This window comes from Schistocerca gregaria, chromosome 4 (genome assembly GCF_023897955.1).
Source record: "Schistocerca gregaria isolate iqSchGreg1 chromosome 4, iqSchGreg1.2, whole genome shotgun sequence".
Classification (NCBI taxonomy): domain Eukaryota; kingdom Metazoa; phylum Arthropoda; class Insecta; order Orthoptera; family Acrididae; genus Schistocerca; species Schistocerca gregaria.
The window spans coordinates 768,005,527-768,031,510 of record NC_064923.1 but is presented as its reverse complement, the minus strand read 5'-3'; the positions used below and the strand labels follow the sequence as shown (position 1 = coordinate 768,031,510).

Below are 25,984 nucleotides of genomic sequence, written 5' to 3'. Positions count from 1 at the left end.
TTTGTTCCTGTGCGTACTTCGCCGGAGAGTGAAGTACTTGTTCTGGAACCAAGTGTTTTCACCTTCAGTCGCCTTCGGATTCATGCAAATGCCGCTCGCCACCAGTGGCCGTCGCTGTTTCCATCTGCATTCGCATGAGGGACAAATTCTTCACTTTCCCGTTCATGATAATCAGCCGAAGCCGTGACTGCGGCAATGAATCTTCCATGAGAACACCTCATTTGAATGAATCCGTCGGGGAATATCGATGCAATCTTGCACATTTATAACAGCGATTGAGTCCGTGAAGCCCAGGACCGAGAGAACTTTAAATGAAAAGTAATACAGTAGGGGTCTACTGTATCATACCACTAGTTTACGATATATAATATAACGGAAAGAAACTAAAAGTTTATTACAATATTATCTTGAAAAGTGGTGCTCAACACGAGTCTTTATGGATTAGGTCTCAGCGTTGCCTCAGTCAAAATACATTTACGTGCATCGTGTTGATTTACTGCAGTCTCCCCCAAGTCCTGCTGTCCGGTTAGAGAAGTTTTCGGTTTGGTTAAACTGCTATTAGGCCATAATTGTCGTTTCCTGCTGTATTGGCGCTTTGACTGGAGACAGGTCTTACCTACTTTGCAGCATTCAACAGTGAAACTTGCCTTCCATCTCTGCTCTTCGTACGACGGTTTCTATACCCAACGTGACGGAATAGTAACTGTGCGCTACTCTGTTAACAACGACTTCGAGTCGGTTGTTCATTTTGGAGACGCTGAAGCGTTTACTGCTCCTAGGCAAAGCAAACATTTTCTCCCATTTTGTATGCTAATTAGGCTATGCCTTTCTGTTTCAAAATTAACCAGATTATATTGCTCACGGGAGATGTTGGTCAATTAATGTGCACCAGTATATCACGTTTTAAGGTTCAGCACATGTTTCTAGCGAGAATCCTCTTATTTGAAACAATAACGCTGTGAAACGGAGTACAGTGTTTCTGACTTGCATGTACTGCTCTCTCGTGTCGATTCTTTGTTTTTTGAACAGGTTGGTCTTATTTTAAAATAAGCGACATTTAGCTACAATCGTTACTAGCGAAATGACGTCTTGCTCAAACGATGTACAAACCGACACTGGCGAGCTTACAAACGTTTCACTGGGGTAACCTGCTGCTATTACAACATTTCACGACGAAGGATCAGAATCCGTTACGAGGTATGCTTCTCTTCCAAATGCTGCTTTCTCCACACTTGTAAGCAGTTGTCCTACCCGGTGACTTTTCTTAACGATTTAGTTGCGCTCTCTGATAATTTCAAAGACCACTGTTGCCATTTCATTTTAAAAGTAACTTCATGACTAAACTTTTTCACTAACTAATAATAGTAACATAAAAACAAAGATCCACATCAATAACTGCTCTAGCTAAGTGAGACTGTAATGGAATTCGCTTGTAAAAATTAGTATGCAAATGCTTTCGTTGTGTTCGTAATGTCGTGGTACCAAACTTAATAATGAAAGTGTTTGTGGGAGCTGCTGGTGTTTAAGCTAAACCTAGTTGTGTAACATTATATCGAGCAATAAGTAATTCGAAAAATTTGATATGTGATTCAACTGGGCTTCGGTAACAAAAGTTTCAAAGGACTGCTGCATGTTGTGTTGAAGTGTCTCGCAGGAATTGGGTGAATTACAATGAACCATATACCTAAACAAAAGTAAATGTGGAATAATTTAGATGTGCGTATTAAAAACATACAAACCTCAATCACGTACTTCGATAAGATCCATTAAAAATGGGGAAAGCTTTAGTAGCTGTGCGTTTAAGTAGACGCTAACTGCAGAATTCTCGTTATAGAAAAACTCACACTTGGAACGGATTGCCTAATGAAGCTCACTATTGTTTGTAAGCGTTGTAACAAAACGAGTACCACTATATCTGTAACCGAGAAGAACCTGTTAAGCACTGTTAATCGCTTTATACTCGTCACTTCGTAGGCAATTCGAATAACAACAACTCGTATTGTCTGTTAGTTGTTGTTAGTAACATGTCTCAACACAGAGCTCCACATTTTTGTACCAGCTCCACAAATTTGTGCTACTGATTTGTGGTCGTGCCGAGTAACGTCTATGTACTATATAATCTGCCATCATTATGTAATGCACTGGTTACAATACTTTTATAAGATCATTCTACAACAGAAACAGCAACAAATTACAGTCTGTCACATGTGTGCTTAGTTTTCTCAGCGCAAGTAGACAACTGAACTTCCAACTGCAAGGTGACGCAACGAATATGCAACCAGCCTTTCAGGCTTGTACTGCAACTTCTGCAAGAAAAAAGCTATAATTAGCAGTAAGCGAGGTGAGTGCAGTATTGAATACCGGTTTCCCTCAAGTAAGATCACTTTAATCTAACAGCTAGGTGCAGACTTTAGTTCAGTCGTACGTTAGAGGAAACCATTAAACAGGAATGTAAGTGGATACCTTGCAAACATTAGATGGTCCATTAAATGTAATAGCACAAAAAACTCATTAAGTAAAATTCAAAATTAATAGCGCTAGAAACCGTAAGGTGTCTGACTACATTTAAATAGTCGAACATGAACCTCTGCTATGATACCCTCAGTTAGTGATTTTTTTTGTTTTTTGTTTTTTGGACTGCATGAATAGTAAGACGTCAAGTGCGATTTTCATTAACCAACCAATGGATGAAACGAGGGCAGAATAACCTTGGGGAACTCTTCAGAGTACAAATTAAATTTATCGCTGCTTTTATTAAGCTAAGGAGGTTCATAAACAGTCAGCAGATAATTATTAAGACTGTTACTCTGAAACTGTTACCACATTTGAACGCACTAGTTGGCCACGTGAATATGTTGAACAGGTGCTGAATTAATACGACAAGACAACTATTTTCCGCTGTGAACGGACATAGGACAAAAAAAAAAAAAAACATGCAGCTACAGTCGAAGCAGTCGTGCAGTGTGATCACGAATGGACTTACTTTTTGCATATCTTTTATGACTATTTAGTTTTGGAATTCTCCTACCAATCATGTAACGCTCACAACGTAACTTTACTGTATTTCATTAGGGCATTTTCTGTCTGTATTTTAAACGGATATCATAGGACCACTGTCAGTTTATTTGAGACGTCTTTTCTTGAATAAGCATTATTCAATATAATCCTCTGTCGTGCACATCAATTACAGACGTCAGAATAGAACCATTTTTATAAAATTGTTAATTTGTCCTTTAACTTACATTTTTGTAGATATTATTAATCCGCAATTCTTGCCAATGCACAGACTATTTGGCTCACAGCTACACGTTATTATATGCAGCGATTTAGGTGCTCGGCATGAAAGCGGAAGTGCGCGGCTCAACCCTATGACTACATCGAGCTATTCTTATTTATTGTCCAATTATCTAAAATACGAGCAACATCTGGTAAATTCGCAGTTAGTCCGCTCGTATGAACTGGTCGTTCGAGAGCAACGTTTCGAAAGAAAGTCGAGGATTCTTCGCAGGCAATTAAGGTGAAAATGAGCAATGTCTCCTATCCCCATTGTCTCGACGGTGGGAACAATAGAGAGAGGAAGAGCTTAGTTGTTGAGAAAAGCAGTGTCAGAGCCTGTGCCTGGAGATAGCTTCTGCCGTGTCTCTATAATACTGTGCTCTTCCTAACCAACGTAGAATGAAAGTTAGCGGTTGGTGTAAGGAAGGTAACAGGAAAGTCAAATGGAGAACTTTGGTTCATTGGGGGAGTTGGAGCAAATTGAAGTTATTTATAAAGGAGACTGCGTAGACAGTAGTAGTGAGAGCCATCCGTAAGTACAGCTAGGGAGTTTGGAGTCTGCACCGGTTGGAAGCAATTCAGAGACGTGCTACCAGCAGATTCGATTAACATGTATTACCGAGATGCTACATGAACTCAAATGGGAATCCCACGAGGGAAGGCGACATTCTTTTCGCGAAACACTGCTGAGAAAATCTGCAGATGACTGCCTAACCATTGTGCTGCCACCAACGCAAATTTCAAGTAAAGATCATGAAGACCAGGTAAGAGAAATCTGGGCTCCTGCGGAGACATATAGGCTGTATTTGCGAATGGAACACGAATGGAACTGGCCATATGTTAACTGATACTGCATCAACGGCTACCGAAACTGTCGTGTTCAACTATTGGTTTGCCGACTGTGCATGATGCAGTGAAAAAATGTCGAATATTTTCTCCTGTTTACGTGCATTATTATATTTTGACTAAAGTTCAGTCTTGATCACACCATTTATGTCTCAATGACATAGGTAACCGGTTTCGGTTATTTTTACATAACCATCTTCAGACCCATGGCTTCCTTGGAGAATGGTAGGTGGAGCTGTCCTCAGCTGCTACGAAGTCATTGGTCTGAAGATGGTTATGTAAAAATAACCGAAACCGGTTACCTATGTCATTGAGACATAAATAGGGTGGTCAAGACTGAACTTTGGTCAAAATATAATAATCTATTGATCACTGTATTCCAAAAATGTTTACCGAAATTGTACGTGCATTATGTTACATTTATTGAGGGTTAACGTCCAGTACTTGAAGGAAGCGTTGAACATCTGCCTTGCTTCTTGTGTTGCACAACAATGTTCTAAAAATATTACCATCTCTGTGTGTCGCTGAGTGGTCGATGGCAACTTCAGGGAAATCTGGACGTTATTGGCCAGGCCGTTTGTGCGAGGTGTAGTTATACACAATGAATTTTTCACTCTGCGGCAGAGTATGTGCTGATATGAAACTTCCTGGCAGATTAAAACTGTGTGCCGGACCGAGCCTCGAACTCGCGACCGTTACCTCGCTCGGGCGTACGTTCCTACAACTGAACCACACAAGTACTGCTGACAACCCGTTGTCACTGCTTTACTTCCGGCATCAACTCGTCTCCTGCCTTCTCAAAATACGGAAGTTCTCACGCGAAACTAGAGGAACTAGTGCCGCTGGGCAAATGCTTATCGTGGAGACATGTTTTAGGCACAGCCTGGGGGATGTCTTCAGAAATAAATTTTCACTCTGCAGCGCGTTGATATTAAGTTTGTATCAGATAAAAACGGTGTGCCGGAGTTGAGTGTAGTTGGGAAGGTAGGAGATGAGGTACTGCCGGAAGTAAAGCTGTGAGGACGGATCGTGAGTTGTTATTGGATATCTCGCTTGGTAGAGCACTTGCCCACCTAAACCAAAGGTCCTGAGTTCGTTTCTCAGAGCGGCACATAGTTTTATTCCGCCAGGAAGTTTCATTTAGTTATACAGTTCTAAGTATGACCTCAAAAAAGATAATCACGAAATTAATTTTTTTCTTGTTCTTAGCGACACGTCTACTGTCGTGACAGGCATTTAAATCCTCCCGCCACCGTATCGTATCACGCTACTAGAGGACTGAAGACGAAGTGGCGGGACGCGTATCCAGTTTTTCAGAGTGGTGTGCCACTTTGTTTCGCTTTTCTGGGACATGCCAGGTTACCGTGGCGCCAGGGTTTCAATGTGTACCAACACTGCCGACATTTAAGTGGAAATAAAGATAAAAATCATGATGTCAGTTTTATTTTTTGTGTTCATAGTTAAATCTACGACATCTTGCCGTAGACAGCGCAAACAGTGTTTTCATACTTCCTCGAGAAACATACAGGTTAATTTTACTTCTGAATAAGTCTTCTTCTTGTTGTAAAAACGGCCAGTCTTGATGTTGGGTGGCACACAGTGGAATCGGGTGCGTGGTCGGGTACTCCTTCTGCACTGGACTCAGCCCTCAGTGACGTGGTCCAATCCACTTGACCAATTCCGGTGATGAAACCTTTTGTATGCCCTTACTAGCGGGTCGGGCACCAAACCGTCACACCAAGGTGCTGAATATAGACTGGGGTGTTATCGTACGTAATACAAGTGAAAAACGATATCTTCCCGTGTAGTTTCTCCAGGCTGACAGCTGATTGTGAGCAAGTCTCTGTAAGCCCACCATTATACAGATGGTTGCGTGATCTCGTCTGTTCAGTATAAAACGTCGAATCAAAAGACGTTCAGCCGTTAAAATTTCCAGTTGCTGTTTTGTTTGAACAAACAGTTTGCGGGATTTCAAAATAATAAAATGAAATGGGCTGTGATGGCCCTCCAAACTACGTACCCTCCGACTCAGAGTTGCAATATTAAAAGTGATGGCTGGTTTCGTTGTCTAGGCGCTGGGATACGTAGTTGCCGCATTACAGGCCAATTACTGCTGAGTCTACAGTATACGATAAGATACACACATGAATCCAATGGTCGAAGGATTCCTATCACTCGGTAATTGCCAATTATGAATGTAACATATAAATTTATAAATTAACGATTGTAATTAAATGAAATCCGCAAGTACTATCTTAACGACTTTAAATGGTAAGTACGATAGAAGTAGTTCTGAGAATACGGTATATTTCTGCAAAACACTTATTGGTGTCGCTGGTCCAGCAATTAAATAATACACTCCTGGAAATGGAAAAAAGAACACATTGACACCGGTGTGTCAGACCCACCATACTTGCTCCGGACACTGCGAGAAGCCTGTACAAGCAATGATCACACGCACGGCACAGCGGACACACCAGGAACCGTGGTGTTGGCCGTCGAATGGCGCTAGCTGCGCAGCATTTGTGCACCGCCGCCGTCAGTGTCAGCCAGTTTGCGTGGCATACGGAGCTCCATCGCAGTCTTTAACACTGGTAGCATGCCGCGACAGCGTGGACGTGAACCGTATGTGCAGTTGACGGACTTTGAGCGAGGGCGTATAGTGGGCATGCGGGAGGCCGGGTGGACGTACCGCCGAATTGCTCAACACGTGGGGCGTGAGGTCTCCACAGTACATCGATGTTGTCATCAGTGGTCGGCGGAAGGTGCACGTGCCCGTCGACCTAGGACCGGACCGCAGCGACGCACGGATGCACGCCAAGACCGTAGGATCCTACGCAGTGCCGTAGGGGACCGCACCGCCACTTCCCAGCAAATTAGGGACACTGTTGCTCCTGGGGTATCGGCGAGGACCATTTGCAACCGTCTCCACGAAGCTGGGCTATGGTCCCGCACACCGTTAGGCCGTCTTCCGCTCACGCCCCAACATCGTGCAGCCCGCCTCCAGTGGTGTCGCGACAGGCGTGAATGGAGGGACGAATGGAGACGTGTCGTCTTCAGCGATGAGAGTCGCTTCTGCCTTTGTGCCAATGATGGTCGTTTGCGTGTTTGGCGCCGTGTAGGTGAGCGCCACAATCAGGACTGCATACGACCGAGGCACACAGGGCCAACACCCGGCATCATGATGTGGGGAGCGATCTCCTACACTGGCCGTACACCTTTGGTGATCGTCGAGGGGACACTGAATAGTGCACGGTACATCCAAACCGTCATCGAACCCATCGTTCTACGATTCCTAGACTGGAAAGGGAATTTGCTGTTCCAACAGGACAAATCACGTCCGCATGTATCCCGTGCCACCCAACGTGCTCTAGAAGGTGTAAGTCAACTACCCTGGCCAGCAAGATCTCCGGATCTGTCCCCCATTGAGCATGTTTGGGACTGGATGAAGCGTCGTCTCACGCGGTCTGCACGTCCAGCACGAACGCTGGTCCAACTGAGGCGCCAGGTGGAAATGCCATGGCAAGCCGTTCCACAGGACTACATCCAGCACCTCTACGATCGTCTCCATGGGAGAATAGCAGCCTGCATTGCTGCGAAAGGTGGATATACACTGTACTAGTGCCGACATTGTGCATGCTCTGTTGCCTGTGTCTACGTGCCTGTTATTCTGTCAGTGTGATCATGTGATGTATCTGACCCCAGGAATGTGTCATAAAGTTTCCCCTTCCTGGGACAATGAATTCACGGTGTTCTTATTTCAATTTCCAGGAGTGTATATAAGTTGAGTAACAGGGAAACAATAGATTCCTACTGCACGTAATTGGTCATGAACGACAACATAGCTCGCTAGATATTCACTTCTAAAAGCACACTACGTCTTCACTGTGGAAACCTCGCAACTCTCACAAGTGCGCACTCCGAAGTGTTTCTGTCTCTCGCGAACACGCGCAAACCGCTCCACGCTAAGCCCTTCCCGCGACTGTACGTCGCGCCCTCACTTCCAGCACTTTCCGACTCCTGCGCTGTACTCCAGAACTCACTTTGTCCTCTCCGGAAACGATGCTCCTCCCCATCCTCCATACATCTCTCTTAGTAACGAACTCCGTGATTGGTTAGAGTGCTCTCTCCATGTCTCCAAACCAACGTGCACTCACAAACATTTTGAAACACGCACGAAATACTGGATATACATTTAAATAACTTGAAATTCTTCTTCTACTGTATTTCTTTCCCCCATTCTTGTCAATTGTTCCCTTATGCTCTCCCTGAAACTCTGTACAAACTCTGGTTTAGTCAGTTTATCCAGATCCCATCTCCTTAAATTTCCACCTTTTTGCAGTTTCTTCAGTTTTAATCTACAGACGTCTCAAAAATGAGATCGGCAGGAAGTGCAAAATGGCTAAGCATGGATGGCTAGAGGACAAATGTAAGGATGTAGAGGCTTATCTCACTAGGGGTAAGACAGATACTGCCTACAGGAAAATTAAAGAGACCTTTGGAGATAAGAGAACCACTTGTATGAACGTCAAGAGCTCAGATGGAAACCCGTTCTAAGCAAAGAAGGGAAAGCAGAAAGGTGGAAGGAGTATATAGAGGGTCTATACAAGGGCGATGTACTTGAGGACAATATTATGGAAATGGAAGAGAATGTAGATGAAGATGAAATGGGAGATACGATACTGCGTGAAGAGTTTGACAGAGCACTGAAAGACCTGAGTCGAAACAAGGCCCCCGGAGTAGACAACATTCCATTAGAACTACTGGCGGCCTTGGGAGAGCCAGTCTTGACAAAACACTACCATCTGGTGAGCAAGATGTGTGAGACAAGTGAAATACCCTCAGACTTCAAGAAGAATATAATAATTCCAATCCTAAAGAAAGCAGGTGCTGACAGATGTGAAAATTACCGAACTATCAGTTTAATAAGTCACAGCTGCAAAATACTAACGCGAATTTTTTACAGACGAATGGAAAAAGTAGTAGAATCCGACCTCGGGGAAGATCAGTTTGTATTCCGTAGAAATGTTGGAACACGTGAGGCAATACTGACCCTACGACTTATATTTGTGAAGGTGGCAGGGGTAAAATACAGGGAGCGAAAGGCTATTTACAATTTGTACAGAAACCAGATGGCAGTTATAAGAGACGAGGGACATGAAAGGGAAGCAATGGTTGGGAAGGGAGTGATGCAGGGCTGTAGCCTCTCCCCGATGTTATTCAATCTGTATATTGAGCAAGCAGTGAAGGAAACGAAAGAGAAGTTCGGAGTAGGTATTAAAATCCATGGAGAAGAAATAAAAACTTTGAGGTTCGCCGATGACATTGTAATTCTGTCAGAGACAGCAAAGTACTTGGGAGAGCAGTTGAACGGAATGGATAGTGTCTTGAAAGGAGGATATAAGATTAACATCAACAAAAGCAAAACGAGGATAATGGAATGTAGTAGAATTAAGTCGGGTGATGTTGAGGGTATTAGATTAGCAAATGAGTAAAGGAATTTTGCTATTTGGGGAGAAAAATAACTGATGATGGTCGAAGTAGAGAGGATATAAAATGTAGACTGGCAATGGCAAGGAAAGCGTTTCTGAAGACGAGAAATTTGTTAACATCGATTATAGATTTAAGTGTCAGGAAGACATTTCTGAAAGTATTTGTATGGAGTGTTGCCATGTATGGAAGTGAAACATGGACGATAAATAGTTTGGACAAGAAGAGAATAGAAGCTTTCGAAATGTGGTGCTGAAGATTAGATGGGTAGATCACATAAATAATGAGGAAGTGTTGAATAGGATTGGGGAGAAGAGAAGTTTGTGGCACAACTTGACCAGAAGAAGGGATCGGTTGGTAGGACATGTTCTGAGGCATCAAGGGATCACCAATTTAGTATTGGAGGGCAGCGTGGAGGGTAAAAATCGTAGAGGGAGACCAAGAGATGACTACATTAAGCAGATTCAGAAGGATGTAGGGTGGAGTGGGTACTGGGAGATGAAGAGGCTTTCACAGGATAGAGTAGCATGGAGAGCTGCATAAAACCAGTCTCAGGACTTGAAATTAAATAAATATTCCTAAGTCTGGACGATAATTACGCTCTAACACACATTATTAAATACATAAACAAATTAAATAAACATTTATCAAAGGAATAGCAAAAAAGGTAGGCCAGTACCCTAATGTCTCTGTGCTTCCTAAAACACAGTAAATATTTAACCATAATCAAAATAGCCACGGTTGTGCTGCCGGTCTGTAGTGTCCAACGGGCACAATATTTCGGCGATCAAACATGTCGCCATCATCAGGTGAACTGACGGACTGAGCTCCTGAGAACGCGCGATGATGGCGACATGTTTGATCGGCGAAATATTGTGCCCGTTGGACACTATAGACCGGCAGTACACCCGTGGATATTTTGATTATCAAATACGCCGGGAGAAACTCAAGAACCACAATATTTAACCAATTTCTTCATGAATAGTATATATCGGGTATAAACAAAGACGAAGATGAATAAATATATTTAGAAGTGTGCTGCTACCGTTTCTTCCTGTAACTGTGGAGTACCAATGGCCTGACGCGATCGATAGTAATCAGCCTCTTTGACCTCCAATAACTCAGAGTCACATGCCTGTAATTCATACAAATTTAGGTTTACACTAATAGCTTTCTAAAGACACGTAGATCGATGAAATCGGATGAACCGTTTAGATTTTGGACACTCGTTGCTGGATGTTACTTGTATAATTTATCGTCAGATACTAAACTTTAAAGTAATAAATATATCCAAAAGCTGATTACACCATCAGAACCGTCGTGCAAATATGTTTCTTTTTGAGGTATCGTGATTCACCTGGCTACTATTAATTTCTATTCGAACTGTGAGATGTCTGCCATTAAGGTTTCACAAAGTCCGCCATCTTTGGCACTCCTAGCGTGCCTTCTTCATCGACACAGCGTCACAGTGGAATTCGCAGCCACGCGGCTGGACCATGCGCTGGGGCAACCCCCCTCGTCCGGCTAACTTCGGCACCACGTGTTCGCTGCCAGGCCCCGGGTGGCCGAGCGGCCACGCCAATTCCGAACTTAGAATATTTTCAGAGCGTCACATTCCACCTATTGCAAGTTTAAGAGCTACATTACGCCATCTTCAGACCCCCTGACAGACGTGTAGGAAGAATCCAAGCTCTGGTCCAGTCAAGATAGAGGCCAGCAAGCAGTGACTGGTATTCTGAGGTTTCCACTCGACACAGTGATCATTTCGATCATCACTTTCCGACTCAGGTAGACAAGTGGTGGTCAAATGGTTTGCTGTGTCAAGTAGAAATTTACGGATGCCGGTGACTGAATGCTGGCCACTGAGGTGCCTCGATCAGGGTTGGAGTTCTCCCTACATGTAGGCCAGGGGGTCAGAAGAATTACAGACCAATATCCTTAACATCGGGTTGTTGCAGGATTCTCGAACACATTCTCACTTGGAATATAATGAATTTCCTTGAGGCATAGAAGTTGCTCTCCATGCATCAGCACGGCTTTAGAAAGCATGGTACCTGCGAAACGCAACTCGCCCTTTTTTCACATGATATCTTGCGAACCATGGATGAAGGTATCAGACGGATACCATATTCTTCGACTTCCGGAAAGCGTTTGACTCGGTGCCCTACTGCAGACTCCTAACTAAGGTACGAGAATATGGGATTGGTTCCCAAGTATGTGAGTGACTTGAAGAGTTCGTAAGTAATAGAACCCAGCACGTTGTCCTCGATGGTGAGTGTTCATCGGAGGTGAGGGTATCATCTGGAGTGCCCCAAGGAAATGTGGTAGGTCCGCTGTTGTTTTGTATCTACATAAATGATCTTTTGGATAGGGTGGATAGCAATGTGCGGCTGCTTGCTGATGATGCTGTGGTATACGGGAAGGTGTCGTCGTTGAGTGACTGTAGGAGGATACAAGATGACTTGGACAGGATTTGTGGTTGGTGTAAAGAATGTCAGCTAACTCTAAATATAGACAAATGTAAATTAATGCAGATGAATAGGAAAAAGAATCCCGTAATGTTGGACCACTCCATTAATAGTGTAGCGCTTGACACAGTCACGTCGATTAAATATTTGGGCGTAACATTGCAGAGCGACATGAAGTGGGACAAGCATGTAATGGCAGTCGTGGGGAAGGCGGATATTCGTCTTCGGTTCATTGGTAGAATTTTGGGAAGATGTGGTTCATCTGTTTAAAGGAGACCTGTTATAAAAGACTAACATGAGCTATCCTTGAGTACTGCTCGAGCGTTTGGGATCCATATCAGGTCGGATTGAGGGAGGACGTAGAAGCAATTCAGAGGCGGGCTGCTAGATTTGTTACTGTTAGGTTTGATCGTCACGCGAGTGTTACGGAAATGCTTCAGGAACTCGGGTGGGAGTCTTTAGAGGAAAGGAGGCGTTCTTTTCGTGAATCGCTACTGGGGAAATTTAGAGAACCAGCTTTTGAGGCTGACTGCAGTACAATTTTGTTGCCGCCAACTTATATTTCGCGGAAAGACCACAAAGATAAGACAGATTAGGGATCGTACAGAGGCATATAGGCTGTCATTGTTCCCTCGTGTTGTTTGGGAGTGGAACAGGGAGAGAAGAAGCTATTTGTGGTACGAGGTACCCTCCGCCACGCACCGTACGGTGGATTGCGGAGTATGTACGTAGATGTATAAGCTGGCGTAATGTAGAGCTGAAAGTGGTTCCTCAAAGCGAGTGGACGACTGGAGGTGTTTTGTTTGGACAAGTGGTGTGGGAACGTGCGGTGGGACACGCGTTTGAGAGTAGTTGGCTTTTGTGCCGGTTGCAGGGCCAGGACTCTGTGGGCGCGGCGGTGGCGTTCTGCACGTTCCTGCTGGCCCAGAACCCCGAGTGCCAGGAGCGCGCCATGGAGGAGCTGCGCGCCATCTTCTACGAGGGCGGCAGCGACTGCGGCCGGCCGCCCACGCGCGAGGACCTGTCGCGCATGAAGTACCTGGACCAGTGCGTGCGCGAGGCGCTGCGTCTCTTCCCGAGCGTGCCGCTCATCGCGCGGCGCCTCGGTGACGACCTCGTCATAGGTGCGTGTCGCGGGGCGGCGGCGCCCGGCAGCCTGCCTAGTGCCACTGTGTGGACGCGCCTCCTCAGTAGAGGGGGGCGTGCGAATGTTCGATACCGTCTCGTTTCTCCCTCGTGAATTTCTCAGTTTTTCATATTAATATCTGCAGCACATACTCTGGGATACATTTTAACACTTCCTACATTTTCGAATACATACTACATTAGGAACGTTCCTAAATAAGGCTTAACACAAAGTTTGACAGTTTTGGCACACTATGAGGCACAAATATGGAATACTCCATTCGTTTAAAGTTTGTTAAAGCTTAAACAAATAATGGAAAATCTAACAATTCACTGTCAAAGGAAACACTGTCATCCATTACAACACAATAGAAAAACACGAAATATACCATTTCCAGTTATTAAATTCCTCTCTCTAACAAAAGCAAAACGAGGATAATGGAATGCAGTCCAATGCAGTCGGGTGATGCTGAGGGTATTACATTAGGAAATGATAGTAGTTTGTGGCACAACTTGACTAGAAGAAGAGATCTGTTGGTAGGACATGTTCTGAGGTATCAAGGGATTACCAATTTAGTATTGGAGGGCAGCGTGGAGAGTAAAAATCGTAGATGGAGACCAAGAGATGAATACACTAAGCAGTTTCAGAAAGATGTAGGTTGCAGTACGTACGGGGAGATGAAGAAGCTTGCACAGGATAGAGTATCATGGAGAGCTGCATCAAACCAGTCTCAGGACTGAAGACCACAACAACAAATAACTCTAAGTACAACGTTTGTCCAAAAAGTAATTCACGGCATTTTTTTTCCTCAGCCGAAAACAATGGTACGAATGCGGAACGTTACGTATGTATCATCTGAGAACTTTATTCAACATGTAAACGTCACTACAGATATTTGGATTTAGGTCCGAAATGCCTCCCATTATTGGTGATGATATGGCGGAGACGAACAGCGAAATTCCGCTTGACCCGCTGAAGTGTCGGAACATCGATGCTGTCGATGACCTCCTGATTGGCTGTCTTCAGCTCAGCAATGGTTTTGGGGTTATTGCTGTACACTTTGTCTTTAATACAGCCCCATAAAAAGAAGTAGCATGTGTTCAGATCCGGAGAATATGACAGCCAATCGAGGCCCATGCCAGTGGCCTCTGGGTACTCCAGAGCCAGAATGCGGTCCCCAAAGTGCTCCTCCAGGACATCAAACACTCTCCTGCTTCGATGAGGTAGAGCTCCGTCTTGCATGACCAATTAGGGTCACTTTGGATAATGGGGATGAAATTATCTTTCAAAACCTTCACGCACCCTTCGGTAGTTACCGTGCCATCAAGGAATATCGGCCGCGCAGGATTAGCCGAGCGGTCTAAGGGGCTGCAGTCATGGACTGTCCTGCTGGTCCCGGCGGAGGTTCGAGTCCTCCCTTGGGGATGGGTGTATGTTTGTCCTTAGGATAATTTAGTTTAAGTAGTGTGTAAGCTTAGGGACTGATGACCTTAGTAGTTAAGTCCCATAAGATTTTACGCACCTTTGAACACCTGTTTTTAAAAGGAATATCGCATCAATTATTCAGTGACTGGACATTGCACACCACACACTCAGCGGTTGAGGGTGAAGAGACTTCTCGATCACGAAAGGCGGGTTCTCAGTTCTACAATTGCGCAAATTTTGCTTATTTACGAACCCGTCCAAATGAAAGTGGGCTTCGTCGCTAAAACAAACCATACATCGCATACTAATTCCTATCATGCCCCGCGGCCACCCGTGGACTTTGAAACTGCTATGGCACACCGTTCAGAATTTATGACGATCTTATTTCATATAGTTCAATTATTGTAACCATGTGTATGTTTTGACAAACGAAATCGCTTCTCTGTACTGCCCATTCACATAAAGTGCCACTCGTGCATCTTACTTACAGTAAGGTCCGCCTGTGTATTGTGCATAGTGTTCGTCCGGTATCCAGTACAAGCATTCGGACGTGTCCTCAAGGACACATTCAAGTCTCGTCTGACATAAAGCAGGTGGTGTAAAGTGCCTTTTAGAAGAGTGAGTCTGTGTATGTGTGTCTTATTACATTTTTATAGTGAAGCAATGGTATGCAGTGTAACAAAGCATCGTATGAAACTTTCCTGGAAGATTAAAAATTTATGCCAGACCGAGACTCGAACTCGGGAGCTTTGCCTTTCGCGGGCAAGTGCTCTACCAACTGAGCTACCCAAGCACGACTCACGCTCCGTCCTCACAGGTTTACTTCTTCCAGTAGCACAGAGTTTCAATACACCAGGAAAGTTTCATATCAGCGCACACTCCGCTGCAGAGTGAAAATCTCAGCCGGGCGCAGTGGTCTAGCGGTTCTAGGCGCTCAGTCCGGAACCGCGCGACTGCTACGGTCGCAGGTTCGAATCCTGCCTCGGGCATGGATGTGTGTGATGTTCTTAGGTTAGTTAGGTTTAAGTAGTTCTAAGTTCTAGGGGACTGATGACCACAGATGTTAAGTCCCATAGTGCTCAGAGCCATTTTTTGAAAATCTCATTCTGAAAGCATCATATGCTGATACGACATCTGGCGTATGGAATCCAGACAAAGCTGCGGACACCGCCCATGGTGTTGGAGCGCTGATGGGTATATGGGCTAGCAGCAGAGGAGGCCAGCCGTCAAACCGCCCCTCGTGTCGGCTGCAACACGTCGCTAGGAGGCGACAGGCGTACCGATACGACGGCCTGCCTGCCGCCAGGAGCCAGCCGTGAATTATGCATACGGCGGAAAGCCAAGAGCGGCGTCACGACCCAAACGAAGCCATTGGCACGCCGCGGGGCTTTCGAGAGCTCTGAGATCACCGCCGGCGGCCAGTATGACGCAAGCAGGTGGAAAGACCTACTGGACGAGCGCTGACCACTTCCATCGCACCAACAAGTCTTCTCGATCGGTCCGTCAGGAACACGCCGGTACAGCAACGAACTACTGCACCGTGGAATGTCTGAATACAGAGTCTGTAGCACAAAGGAATCTCCTCAACAGATCGCAGTTTGTTCCGGAAGTGTCAGAGAGCCCAATGGAAGAAATATGTTGCTGAAGGACAAGCGTCTAGAAACCGTCTCATGCCAAATGGATGTATAAATTAAAAAGAAGAAAAAACTGTTTGATAAGTGTTTCGATGCTACAGTTTAGTTTCAATGTCCTTCACACCGCTTTAGCGTAGGAATGTGAACTCGTAGGCGTTTAAAATTCAGTGATAGCCAGACGTATTTAGTAACTCAAACATCAGTTTTTATGACAAATTTGACAATAAAGACGGTAGCATCGCTACTGCTTTGTGAATAGTAATACAGCAGTAGCAACTGCTTACTGAGTGCAAAAACACTTTGCATGGCACTGAGTGCTACTCTAGGAAATTATGTACATTACTGCCCATTAAAATTGCTACACCACGAAGATGACGTGCTACAGACGAGAAATTTAACCGACAGGAACAAGATGCTGTGATATGCAAATGATTAGCTTTTCAGACCATTCACACAAGGTTGGCGCCGGTGGCGACACCTACAACGTGCTGACATGAGGAAAGTTTCCTGCCGATTTCTCATACACAAACAGCAGTTGACCGGCGGTGCCTGGTGAAACGTTGTTGTGACGCCTCGTGTAAGGAGAAATGCGTACCATCACGTATCCGACTTTGATAAAGATCGGGTTCTAGTCTTTCGCGATTGCGGGTTATCGTATCGCCACATTGCTGCTCACGTTGGTCGAGATCCAATGACTGTTAGCAGAATATGGAACCGGTGGGTTCTGGAGGGTAATACGGAACGCCATGCTGGATCCCAACGGCCTCGTATCACTAGCAATCGAGAACACAGGCATATTATCCGTATGGCTGTAACGGATCGTGCACCCACGTCTCGATCCCTGAGTCAACAGATGGGGACGTTTGCAAGAAAACAACCATCTGCACGAACAGTTCGACGACCTTTGCAGCAGCAAGGACTATCAGCTGGGAGACTGCGGCTGCGGTTACCCTTGACGCTGCATCACAGACAGGAGCGTCTGCGATGGTGTACTCGACGACGCACCTGGTTGCACGTATGGCAAAACGTCATTTTTTCGGATGAATCCAGGTTCTGTTTACAGCATCATGATGTTCGCATCCGAGTTTGGTGACATCACGGTTAACGCACATTGGAAGCGTCTATTCGTCATCGCTATACTGGCGTATCACCCGTCGTGATGGTATGGGGTGCCATTGGTACACGTCTCGGTCACCTCTTGTTCGCATTGACGGCACTTTGAACAGGGACGTTACATTTCAGATGTGTTACGACCCGTGGCTCTACCCTTCATTCCATCCCTGATAAACCCTACAGTTCAGCAGGATAATGCACGACCGCATGTTACAGCTCCTGTACGGGCCTTTCTGGATACAGAAAATGCTCGACTGCTGCCCTGGCCAGCACATTCTCCAGATCACTTACTAATTGAAAACGTATGGTCAAAGGTGGCTGAGCAACTGGCTCGTCACAATGCGCCAGTCACTACTCTTGAACTGTGGTATCGTGTTGAACCTGCACGGGCAGCTGTACCTCCACACACCATCCAAGCTTCTGTTTGACTCAATGACTAGGCGTATCAAGGACGTGATTACGGCCAGAGCTGGTTATTCTGGGTACTGATTTCTCGGGATCTACAGACCCAAATGGCGTGAAAATGTAATCGCATGTTACTTCTAGTACAATATATTCGTTCAACGAATACCCGTTTATCATCTGCATTTCTTCTTGGTGTAGCAATTTTAATGCCCTGTAGTGTAATTTTGTTTTTATTTTTTGCTTCTTGCCCATTAACAGAGGTCACGTAAGTTATAGTATGAGAATATTTTGATGCTTTTGCTTTCGACATAAAGGCCAAAGATGCTCTGAAGCTGCCTAAATATTAGTTGAGATCCGGAGCATATGCTAAGGTTCGAGCACGCAACGTTTTCCACTCTTCGGCTGACTGAACGACACGAGAACGCCAGTAGAACTTCAGTCTTTATCGCCTGATATGGACTAAAGTACGCCCATTAGGGAGAAATAGGAAAGTAATGACCACGAGGTTCGGCTGAGACGATCCGGGAAAACCGTCGTCGACTTTTCACGTGGCCGCCCAGCATGGTAGCGTTTGGCACCCAGAGAACTGCACTGCTATGACAAATGATAAAGGAGTGCTTGCTTTTATTTGTTGATTACTTTAGTATGACTGCTTTGTAGCAAATACATTAGCCATAAATGCCTTATCTTGCATAGGTCTATCTTTTTTGTGTCAAGAAAATTCTTAGAATAAAAGAATTTCGTACAGTCAGTTCCACGCCATGGTTTTAAACATAACATCTACGGCGACGTCTCTGGTAGTGGTCTCGAATCTGTAATCAATGCACTTTTGCACACTGTATAGATAAACAGTGTGAGAGTTGAATGTTTTGTTTTGACAGTTGGAGTTTAAAATGAGTGCAAAATATCTCAATTCTGACGATGCTATTATTCTTGTAAAGCATCCAAAGGGATCAAAGCTTTCACTTGGAGCTGCTGTTAAAACTCTAAGAAAGTCAAAGACATTCGTAGCGATTTGAGTCAGACGATATTTAGAGGTTGGAAACGTAGATAATTTACCGGAGAAAATGGTTCAAGTGGCTCTAAGCACTGTTGGACTTAACATTTGAGGTCATCAGTCCCCTAGACTTATAACTACTTAAGCCTAACTAACCTAAGGACAACACACACATCCATGCCCGAGGCAGGATTCTAACCTGCGACCGCAGCAGCAGCGCGGTTCCGGACTGAAGCGCCTAGAACCGCTCTGCAACAGCGCCCGGCTGAAGTGCCGAGCTATAATCGATAATAGCGGTCATTGGATTAACAATTATCTAATTGTGCAATTAGTAAGAAGATGTCTTGTCATGTAAACATGAAATATAATAGTGTCTTTTATTTCATACATCATACAGATAACGGCGTACGCCTTTCTAGTACAACTGACTTTACATGAGGGAATAATATTGAAAAATTGAGATGTGGTCGATTTACTTTCCTCTTTTTATTTGGTTGTTGTTTTTCATGCTATGCACGTACGAGAAAAAAGTGGAATTTAATTTACCTGCTAGGGTAATGTTAATTTCGAAGTCAAGTACATTACATTCTGACAGACACGAACTACATAAAATGTCAACTGAACTCCCCCCCCCCTTCCCCGTAAAATCTGTTTCATCTATTGATATTTATTGAAGACAACAGCAAGATCGTCAGACAAGACATTCGTTACCAGCCGGCAACGATTTTCACTGAAGACAGATCTTTGATCAAAACAATTCCAAAAGCTGTGCGGTTCGCTGATTCTGTTTTCTCGAAGTCTTGAGTTCCGTAACACGTTAGTATTATCCATGAAAATTCGGGTAGCAGTCCATTGTAATAGACTGTTGGCTAGAATTATACCCAATGAGTACAGCAGCAAGCACGAACTACAACCAACAACTGCTGTTTAATCTGTTGCGATAATCTACCGCTACGTCCGAAACATTATACAAGCCGCCGCAGACAACGCAGAGTTAATGGTGTCTTAAAGATTACATGTATCTTTTGTCAGATCTCTAATGGTTTACTTCGTTTTATGTGATCTGAGACTTTCCCAGCGTATATTCTGTTTCGAACGTTCTCAGGAGTACTACCGGATCTAATCGTCGAAGATCTACCTTTGACACCGAGCGAGGTGGCGCAGTGGTTAGACACTAGACTCGCATTCGGGAGGACGACGGTTCAATCCCGCGTCCAGCCATCCTGATTTAGGTTTTCCGTGATTTCCCTAAATCACTCCAGGCAAATGCCGGAATGGTTCCTCTGAAAGGGCACGGCCGACTTCCTTCCCCATCCTTCCCTAATCCGATGAGACCGATGACCACGCTGTCTTGTCTCCTTCCGCAAACCAACCAACCAACCATCTACCTTTGACAGTTTAGGGCAGTATACCCGAGAACTTTGAAACCTACTTCGAACTTGTTACTCGTATTTCTACTCTAGAAATGTGGTACATTGTCGTCTGATATTGGGTGTCTGTTCGTAGCTGACTGTGGGTACTGACTCTGTTAAGGGAACGTAAAACCATGCTGCGCCTGTGGATGTCTAAATTTGTAGTCAAAGACTCTACAGTTGTAAGGAAGTCAAAATGGTCCGTTACAATAGGGGAACGAAGATGTACTTCGTAGATAACAAGGACTTTGTAGTTAACGTATTAAGAAGATTCACATCCTCTTGATACTTCTCCAGTTCATAAACCCTACAATAAGGAAGGCGTGCATTGCTCAAAGCGATAAAACAGGGAATCTGTTGTTGGTGACTCGTTATTTCTGCCCGAACACTGTTTTGTTCGAAAAACGCTCTCACAAAGAGGTTTGTGTCGTCCCGCAGGGACAATCGCTTACTGCCGTGTAATTGCGATACACCGAGGACTGCCTTGACATAAGCTTCGGATACAAATGTCGGCAGCAATTGACAAGTCCTCGAACCGCCGAGGAGCTTTTCGGGAATGTCAGAACGCCTGAGCGAAAGTGCTGATGGCCGAGGTCGTCTGCGAAACAAAGGACGTGAGCGAAGGAGGGGGCGTCGCCTCACCTCGCTCTGGGACAGCCTCCAGACACCTGCTGCCGACTCCAGGCCTCCAGGGACAACGCACACGCCTTCCGCGACTGTCGGTTGGCTACAGACAAACTGCAGCTACTCACAAAAATCCTACGTTCGCTGTAATTACCGTATGGCAGCGAAGCTTGGTAGAAAACAAAAGAGTTCTAATTTTGGCCACCAGGTGCAAAACTGGCGCTGTGAATGTAAGAAAGACGTATAGAAATACTTTCATACGTAATGCATTAGGAACAGGAAGTAGGCGGAAAAGGTCACACAAGTAAGAAAGGTATAACATTGATTTTATTATGAACAGTTTGTTCAATGTGAGCGCATGAGACGTCGACCAGCTCCTGGCGGCGAAAATGAGAACTAATGTTTTTCCAGCTTAAATCGATACGACATTAACGAATCACCGTCTCTGCCAAGTTTCGGTGCCATACGATAATTACTGCCACACTGGTAATCCTTGAATAGCTACACTTTAATTATAATAACCCGAGACTTCGTTTTCCGTTCGAACATTTCATTGTCTCTCTCGAATTGTCTGTGTGTTACACTATAGCTTTGGCCACTACATCTGCAATTCTTATGGTCTATAGTGGAGGAAATTCCGTGCACCACTATTACTTTCTCCCTTATGTCTTTGATTCGATTCACGGGAAGAACGATTACTGCTAATACTCCGTGTTAACTCGAATCTTTCTGACCTTACGTCCATGGTCTTTTCGTAAGACATACATCAGACGAAGAAACATGTTGTTCGGCTCTTCAAGGAATGTATGGTCTGGAAATTTTGACAGTGAACCACGTCTCTAGTAGCATCTGCTACTGGAGCTGGGTGAGCGTCTCTGCGACGCTTTCGTGCAACGAAACGTGCTGCCCTTCAGCTATTTTCTATTCCCTCCGCCGGGCCTACCTGGTATTGGTTGCAGGTAGACGGGCAACATCTATATTTTGCCCTGGAAATATATATTTGGCCGATTTGTGTGTTACATGTGTAATCACAAATACGGATTTAGTTGAGTCAGAGATTAGCAAAAATTAAAAGTTGAAAATTTTCTCTTTGTACTTTCAATTGATAGTGATACTCTTCGCCGGCAAAAAAGTTAATTCGAAAGTGCACAAGTGTTGGTCGAGTGTACCATACCGTAGGGCGCAGGGTATCAGTTTGTTCGTAAACTAGGATAATGTTCAAAATATGTTTTATCATCAACGTCTCTGATTGGGGAAAGGGGAGAGGAGCATAACGCGTAGACTCCTTCCAATTTTTTGTTGTTTAGCATACAGTCGCCTGTCAAAGTAAATTCGTAAATCCTCTAGTTAGGGTCTCCCTTTCCTCTCCTGAAATACAGCTCTCCTTTATCTCCAGTTGTAAGAAATATTGCGCTTTAACATTCTGTCGACATCGAGGTCATTAGGGACAATCCTCAGTTGTGAAGTACTACAGAATACCAGAGTTTTACTACTACTACTACTGCTAATAATAATAATAATAATAATAATAATATTATAATAATAATCCCAATACCACAACAGATAAATGCAGATTTTGCAAACAACAAATAGAAACAATAGATCACATCACAAGTGGATGTACAATACTAGCAAATACAGAATACCCCAGAAGACATGACAATGTAGCAAAAATAATACATCAACAGCTTGCCTTACAACATAAACTTATAAAACAACACGTTCCCACATACAAGTATGCACCACAAAATGTACTGGAGAACGATGAATACAAATTATACTGGAACAGAACCATTATAACAGATAAAACAACACCACATAACAAACCTGACATCATACTCACCAATAAAAAGAAGAAATTAACACAACTCATCGAAATATCCATACCCAATACAACAAATATACAAAAGAAAACAGGAGAAAAAATTGAAAAATATATCCATCTGGCTGAGGAAGTCAAGGATATGTGGCATCAGGATAAAGTTGACATTATACCAATTATACTATCAACTTCAGGAGTCATACTACGCAATATCCACCAGTACATCAAGGCAATACAGCTACATCCAAACTTATATATACAACTACAGAAGTCCGTAATTATTGATACATGTTCAATTACCCGAAAGTTCCTGAATGCAATATAACATATACCGTACAGTTAAAAAGAAGTCACGCATGATCAAGGTCCGCGTCACTTTCTACTTTTGACCAGACAAAACGTCTGAGATAAGAAAGAAATAATAATAATAAAACACAGAACATGTTTTAATGTATTAATAAATGCAATACACAGGACAAAGTGGAGTTGCCTCTTGTAACTCTTTTAAAGTATTGTAATAACCGAGTCAATTAGCGGCTCACTTTGAGGGAGGATGTACGAGAAAGGAAATTCAATACGACTTCCACTGTGCTAATAGAGTTCTCAGAAGCATCAAGTGCCACGTCAGCGGTAGAAGTGGCTATTCAATGCAAATCTGTCTGAGAAATCGAGCAGCATATTGACAGAAGTCATTCTCCAGTATACAAATAGGTTGATGAATTCGAGAAAAAGGAAACACTATTCAGTAACGTAGGAAGAAACTATACGTAGGAAACTCAGATAATAGAGCAATGTTGTGATAGACATGAAAAGAACGTTACATTACCGACGACGTAACTGACTGCAGTCGTTGCATCCAAGGTAGGGAAATCTATTTCTTGGGAAACGGTTCATAGAACGCACTAGGTTTAACCGTGAAAACAAAATAATGAAACTTCAGCTTGTAGAGATTATGTGACAATATGATACAATAGAGTCTCAATAGTTCGAGTCTCGATAATTCGAGTTTCCAATAATCCGAGCCTCTTTTTTTTTTTTTTTTTTTTAAAAAAAAGGGTTGCAATGATCTACTTTTTTCCTGATAAATAATGAAAACATCATTGCAAAAGATAGATAGGGAGAGTACAGCTCAGTGACAAAGCAGACAACAATGCAATCAACACCGACGATTTGTTCGCTGTCCTGTTGCATGGACATCTGTCGTCAGTATGGCACGAAATACCCCGACTGCTGCCGGCTGCCACCGATCAAAACTGGGGAGTTCACACGCTGCTGTATTTCCCAGTACCTGTACTATACAGTGTTGTCTGTCGTTTTGTTTGTTGACTGTGTGTTCAGTTGTACACCTTACAAAAATGAGTGCTGCAACAAAAGAAAGGAAATTTGTGCCTTTGCATCTAAAATTAGAAGCACTAAGACGACTTGACAAAGGAGAAACAATAAAAAAAACTTGCTCTTGAATATGGTGTCGGTGAAGTTAATGTTGGTGACAGGCTTAAATTGGAACAGTTTTCTTCACCGAAATGCTCACACAAATCTCTCAGTCGAAGAAGTATAAAGAAGTCAGACTTCGAAAAAACAAGTGAGGCATGGTTCATGTAGTTTGCCCAACAGAGACAGAAGGGTGCTCCGATTTCTAGCCCAATCTTGCAAGAGAAAGCTTCGTTTTTCAGAAACCAGCTGCAGGAAGGAGATGACAAAAAAAGGTTCAAATGGCTCTGAGCACTATGGGACTGAACATCTGTGGTCATTAGTCCCCCTAGAATTTAGAACTACTTAAACCTAACTAACCTAAGGACATCACACACATCCATGCCCGATGCAGGATTCGAACCTGTTACCGTAGCGGTCACGCGGTTCCCTACTGAAGCGCCTAGAACCGCACGGCCACACTGGCCGGCGGAGATGGCAATTTCGCCGCTAGTGTGGGCTGACTCGATAAATGGAAGAAGAGGTATGGAGTGCGTCAACTTGACGTATGTGGAGAAAAACTCTGAGGTGACGCTCAGGCCATTTCAAAATTTATCGTCGTGTTTAAAAAAATTATAACTGACGAAAATTTGTCTAATGAACAAATATATAACTGTGACGAAACTTGACTATATTTTAAAATGTTACCAGCGAGAACACTTGCTTCTTGTGAAGAAAAAATTGCTCCTGGGTACAAAGACAGCAAAGAGCGGCTCACAGTTATGGAAGCATCAAATGCAACTGGAAACCACAAGCTAAAGCTAGTTGTGATTGGGAAGTCTGCCAAGCCAAGAGCATTCAAGAATGTATCCATCTCAGTTCTTACGGTTGTTTATACACATCAGCATAATGCCTGGATGAAACAGGAAATCTTCAAGAACGGTTTTTTTTAACTCATTTGTACCTGACTGCAGGAATTTTTTAAAAGAAAGGGGACTGCCATTCAAAGCAATTTTGCTCACGGATAATGCGTCCTCAAATCCAAGTGCAGGAGAACTGCAGTGCGACGGTATCGGCGCCTTGTTTTTCCCACCAACGTCACCTGTCTCATTCAGCCCATGGATCAGGGCGTTCTGGAATGTCTAAAAAAAAAGTATCGACGGCGATTGCTACAGTCAATCCTGCATTCCGAAGACAACGAAAGCATTGTAGGAGCTTTGAAGAAAAAGACGTCGTGTACTGGATTAGCGAATCTTGAAGCGAAATAAAGTCCTGACAATTTCTAAGTCATGGTGGAAAATTCTACAGGAAAGTATGCCAGACACAGAAACTGAAGATTTAGCAGATGAGGACGAACAACCATTGTGTAATTTAATCAGAAGATTGCCAGGGTGTGAAGAGGCAGATGAGGTGGAAGTAGGCGAGTGGTCTAATTCGGACGAGCAGTTGGAAGTGACAGACTCTTCTGTAACTGACATCGTTAACATTCCATCGCAGTGTGAGAGTGACGAGGGTGATGAGGCAGAGGCTGCAGCGACGATGAGTCACACCGATGGCTACGCTGCTCTCGAGGCCGCCATATGCTACGTGGAACAACAGCCTGAGGCGACACCAGCTGACCTACTGCTCCTGAGACGGTGGCGTGACATTGCCGCGAGGAAACGTTGCAGCTTCGCCAAACAAAAGACACTTCACTATTACTTGTCTAAATAAATAATTATTGTTACTCTGCCAATGCAAATGCATGTGTAAATACTTTTATTTTAATGAAGTTCACATTTTACCTGTGTTACTTACAATATCATAATATTTCTTTTTCCCATTTAAATTTCGATAGTCCGAGTTTTCGATAGTTGGAGGTGGTTTCGGTCCCGTTCACCTCGAACTGCCGAGACTACTGTAACTATAATTTACACGGTGGCTGTAATTAAACTTT

General features: G+C 44.0%; 1 protein-coding gene across 1 annotated transcript in view; it reads left to right on the top strand.

Moving 5' to 3' along the window:
• The window catches only part of LOC126266822 (probable cytochrome P450 4aa1), a 221,698-nt gene that overhangs the window by 184,589 nt on the left and 11,125 nt on the right, over positions 1 to 25,984 (top strand). The window contains exon 10 of the mRNA XM_049971373.1: positions 12,955 to 13,204. Coding sequence (XP_049827330.1) covers positions 12,955 to 13,204 — 250 coding nt within the window. The remainder of the gene's footprint in view (positions 1 to 12,954; positions 13,205 to 25,984) is intronic.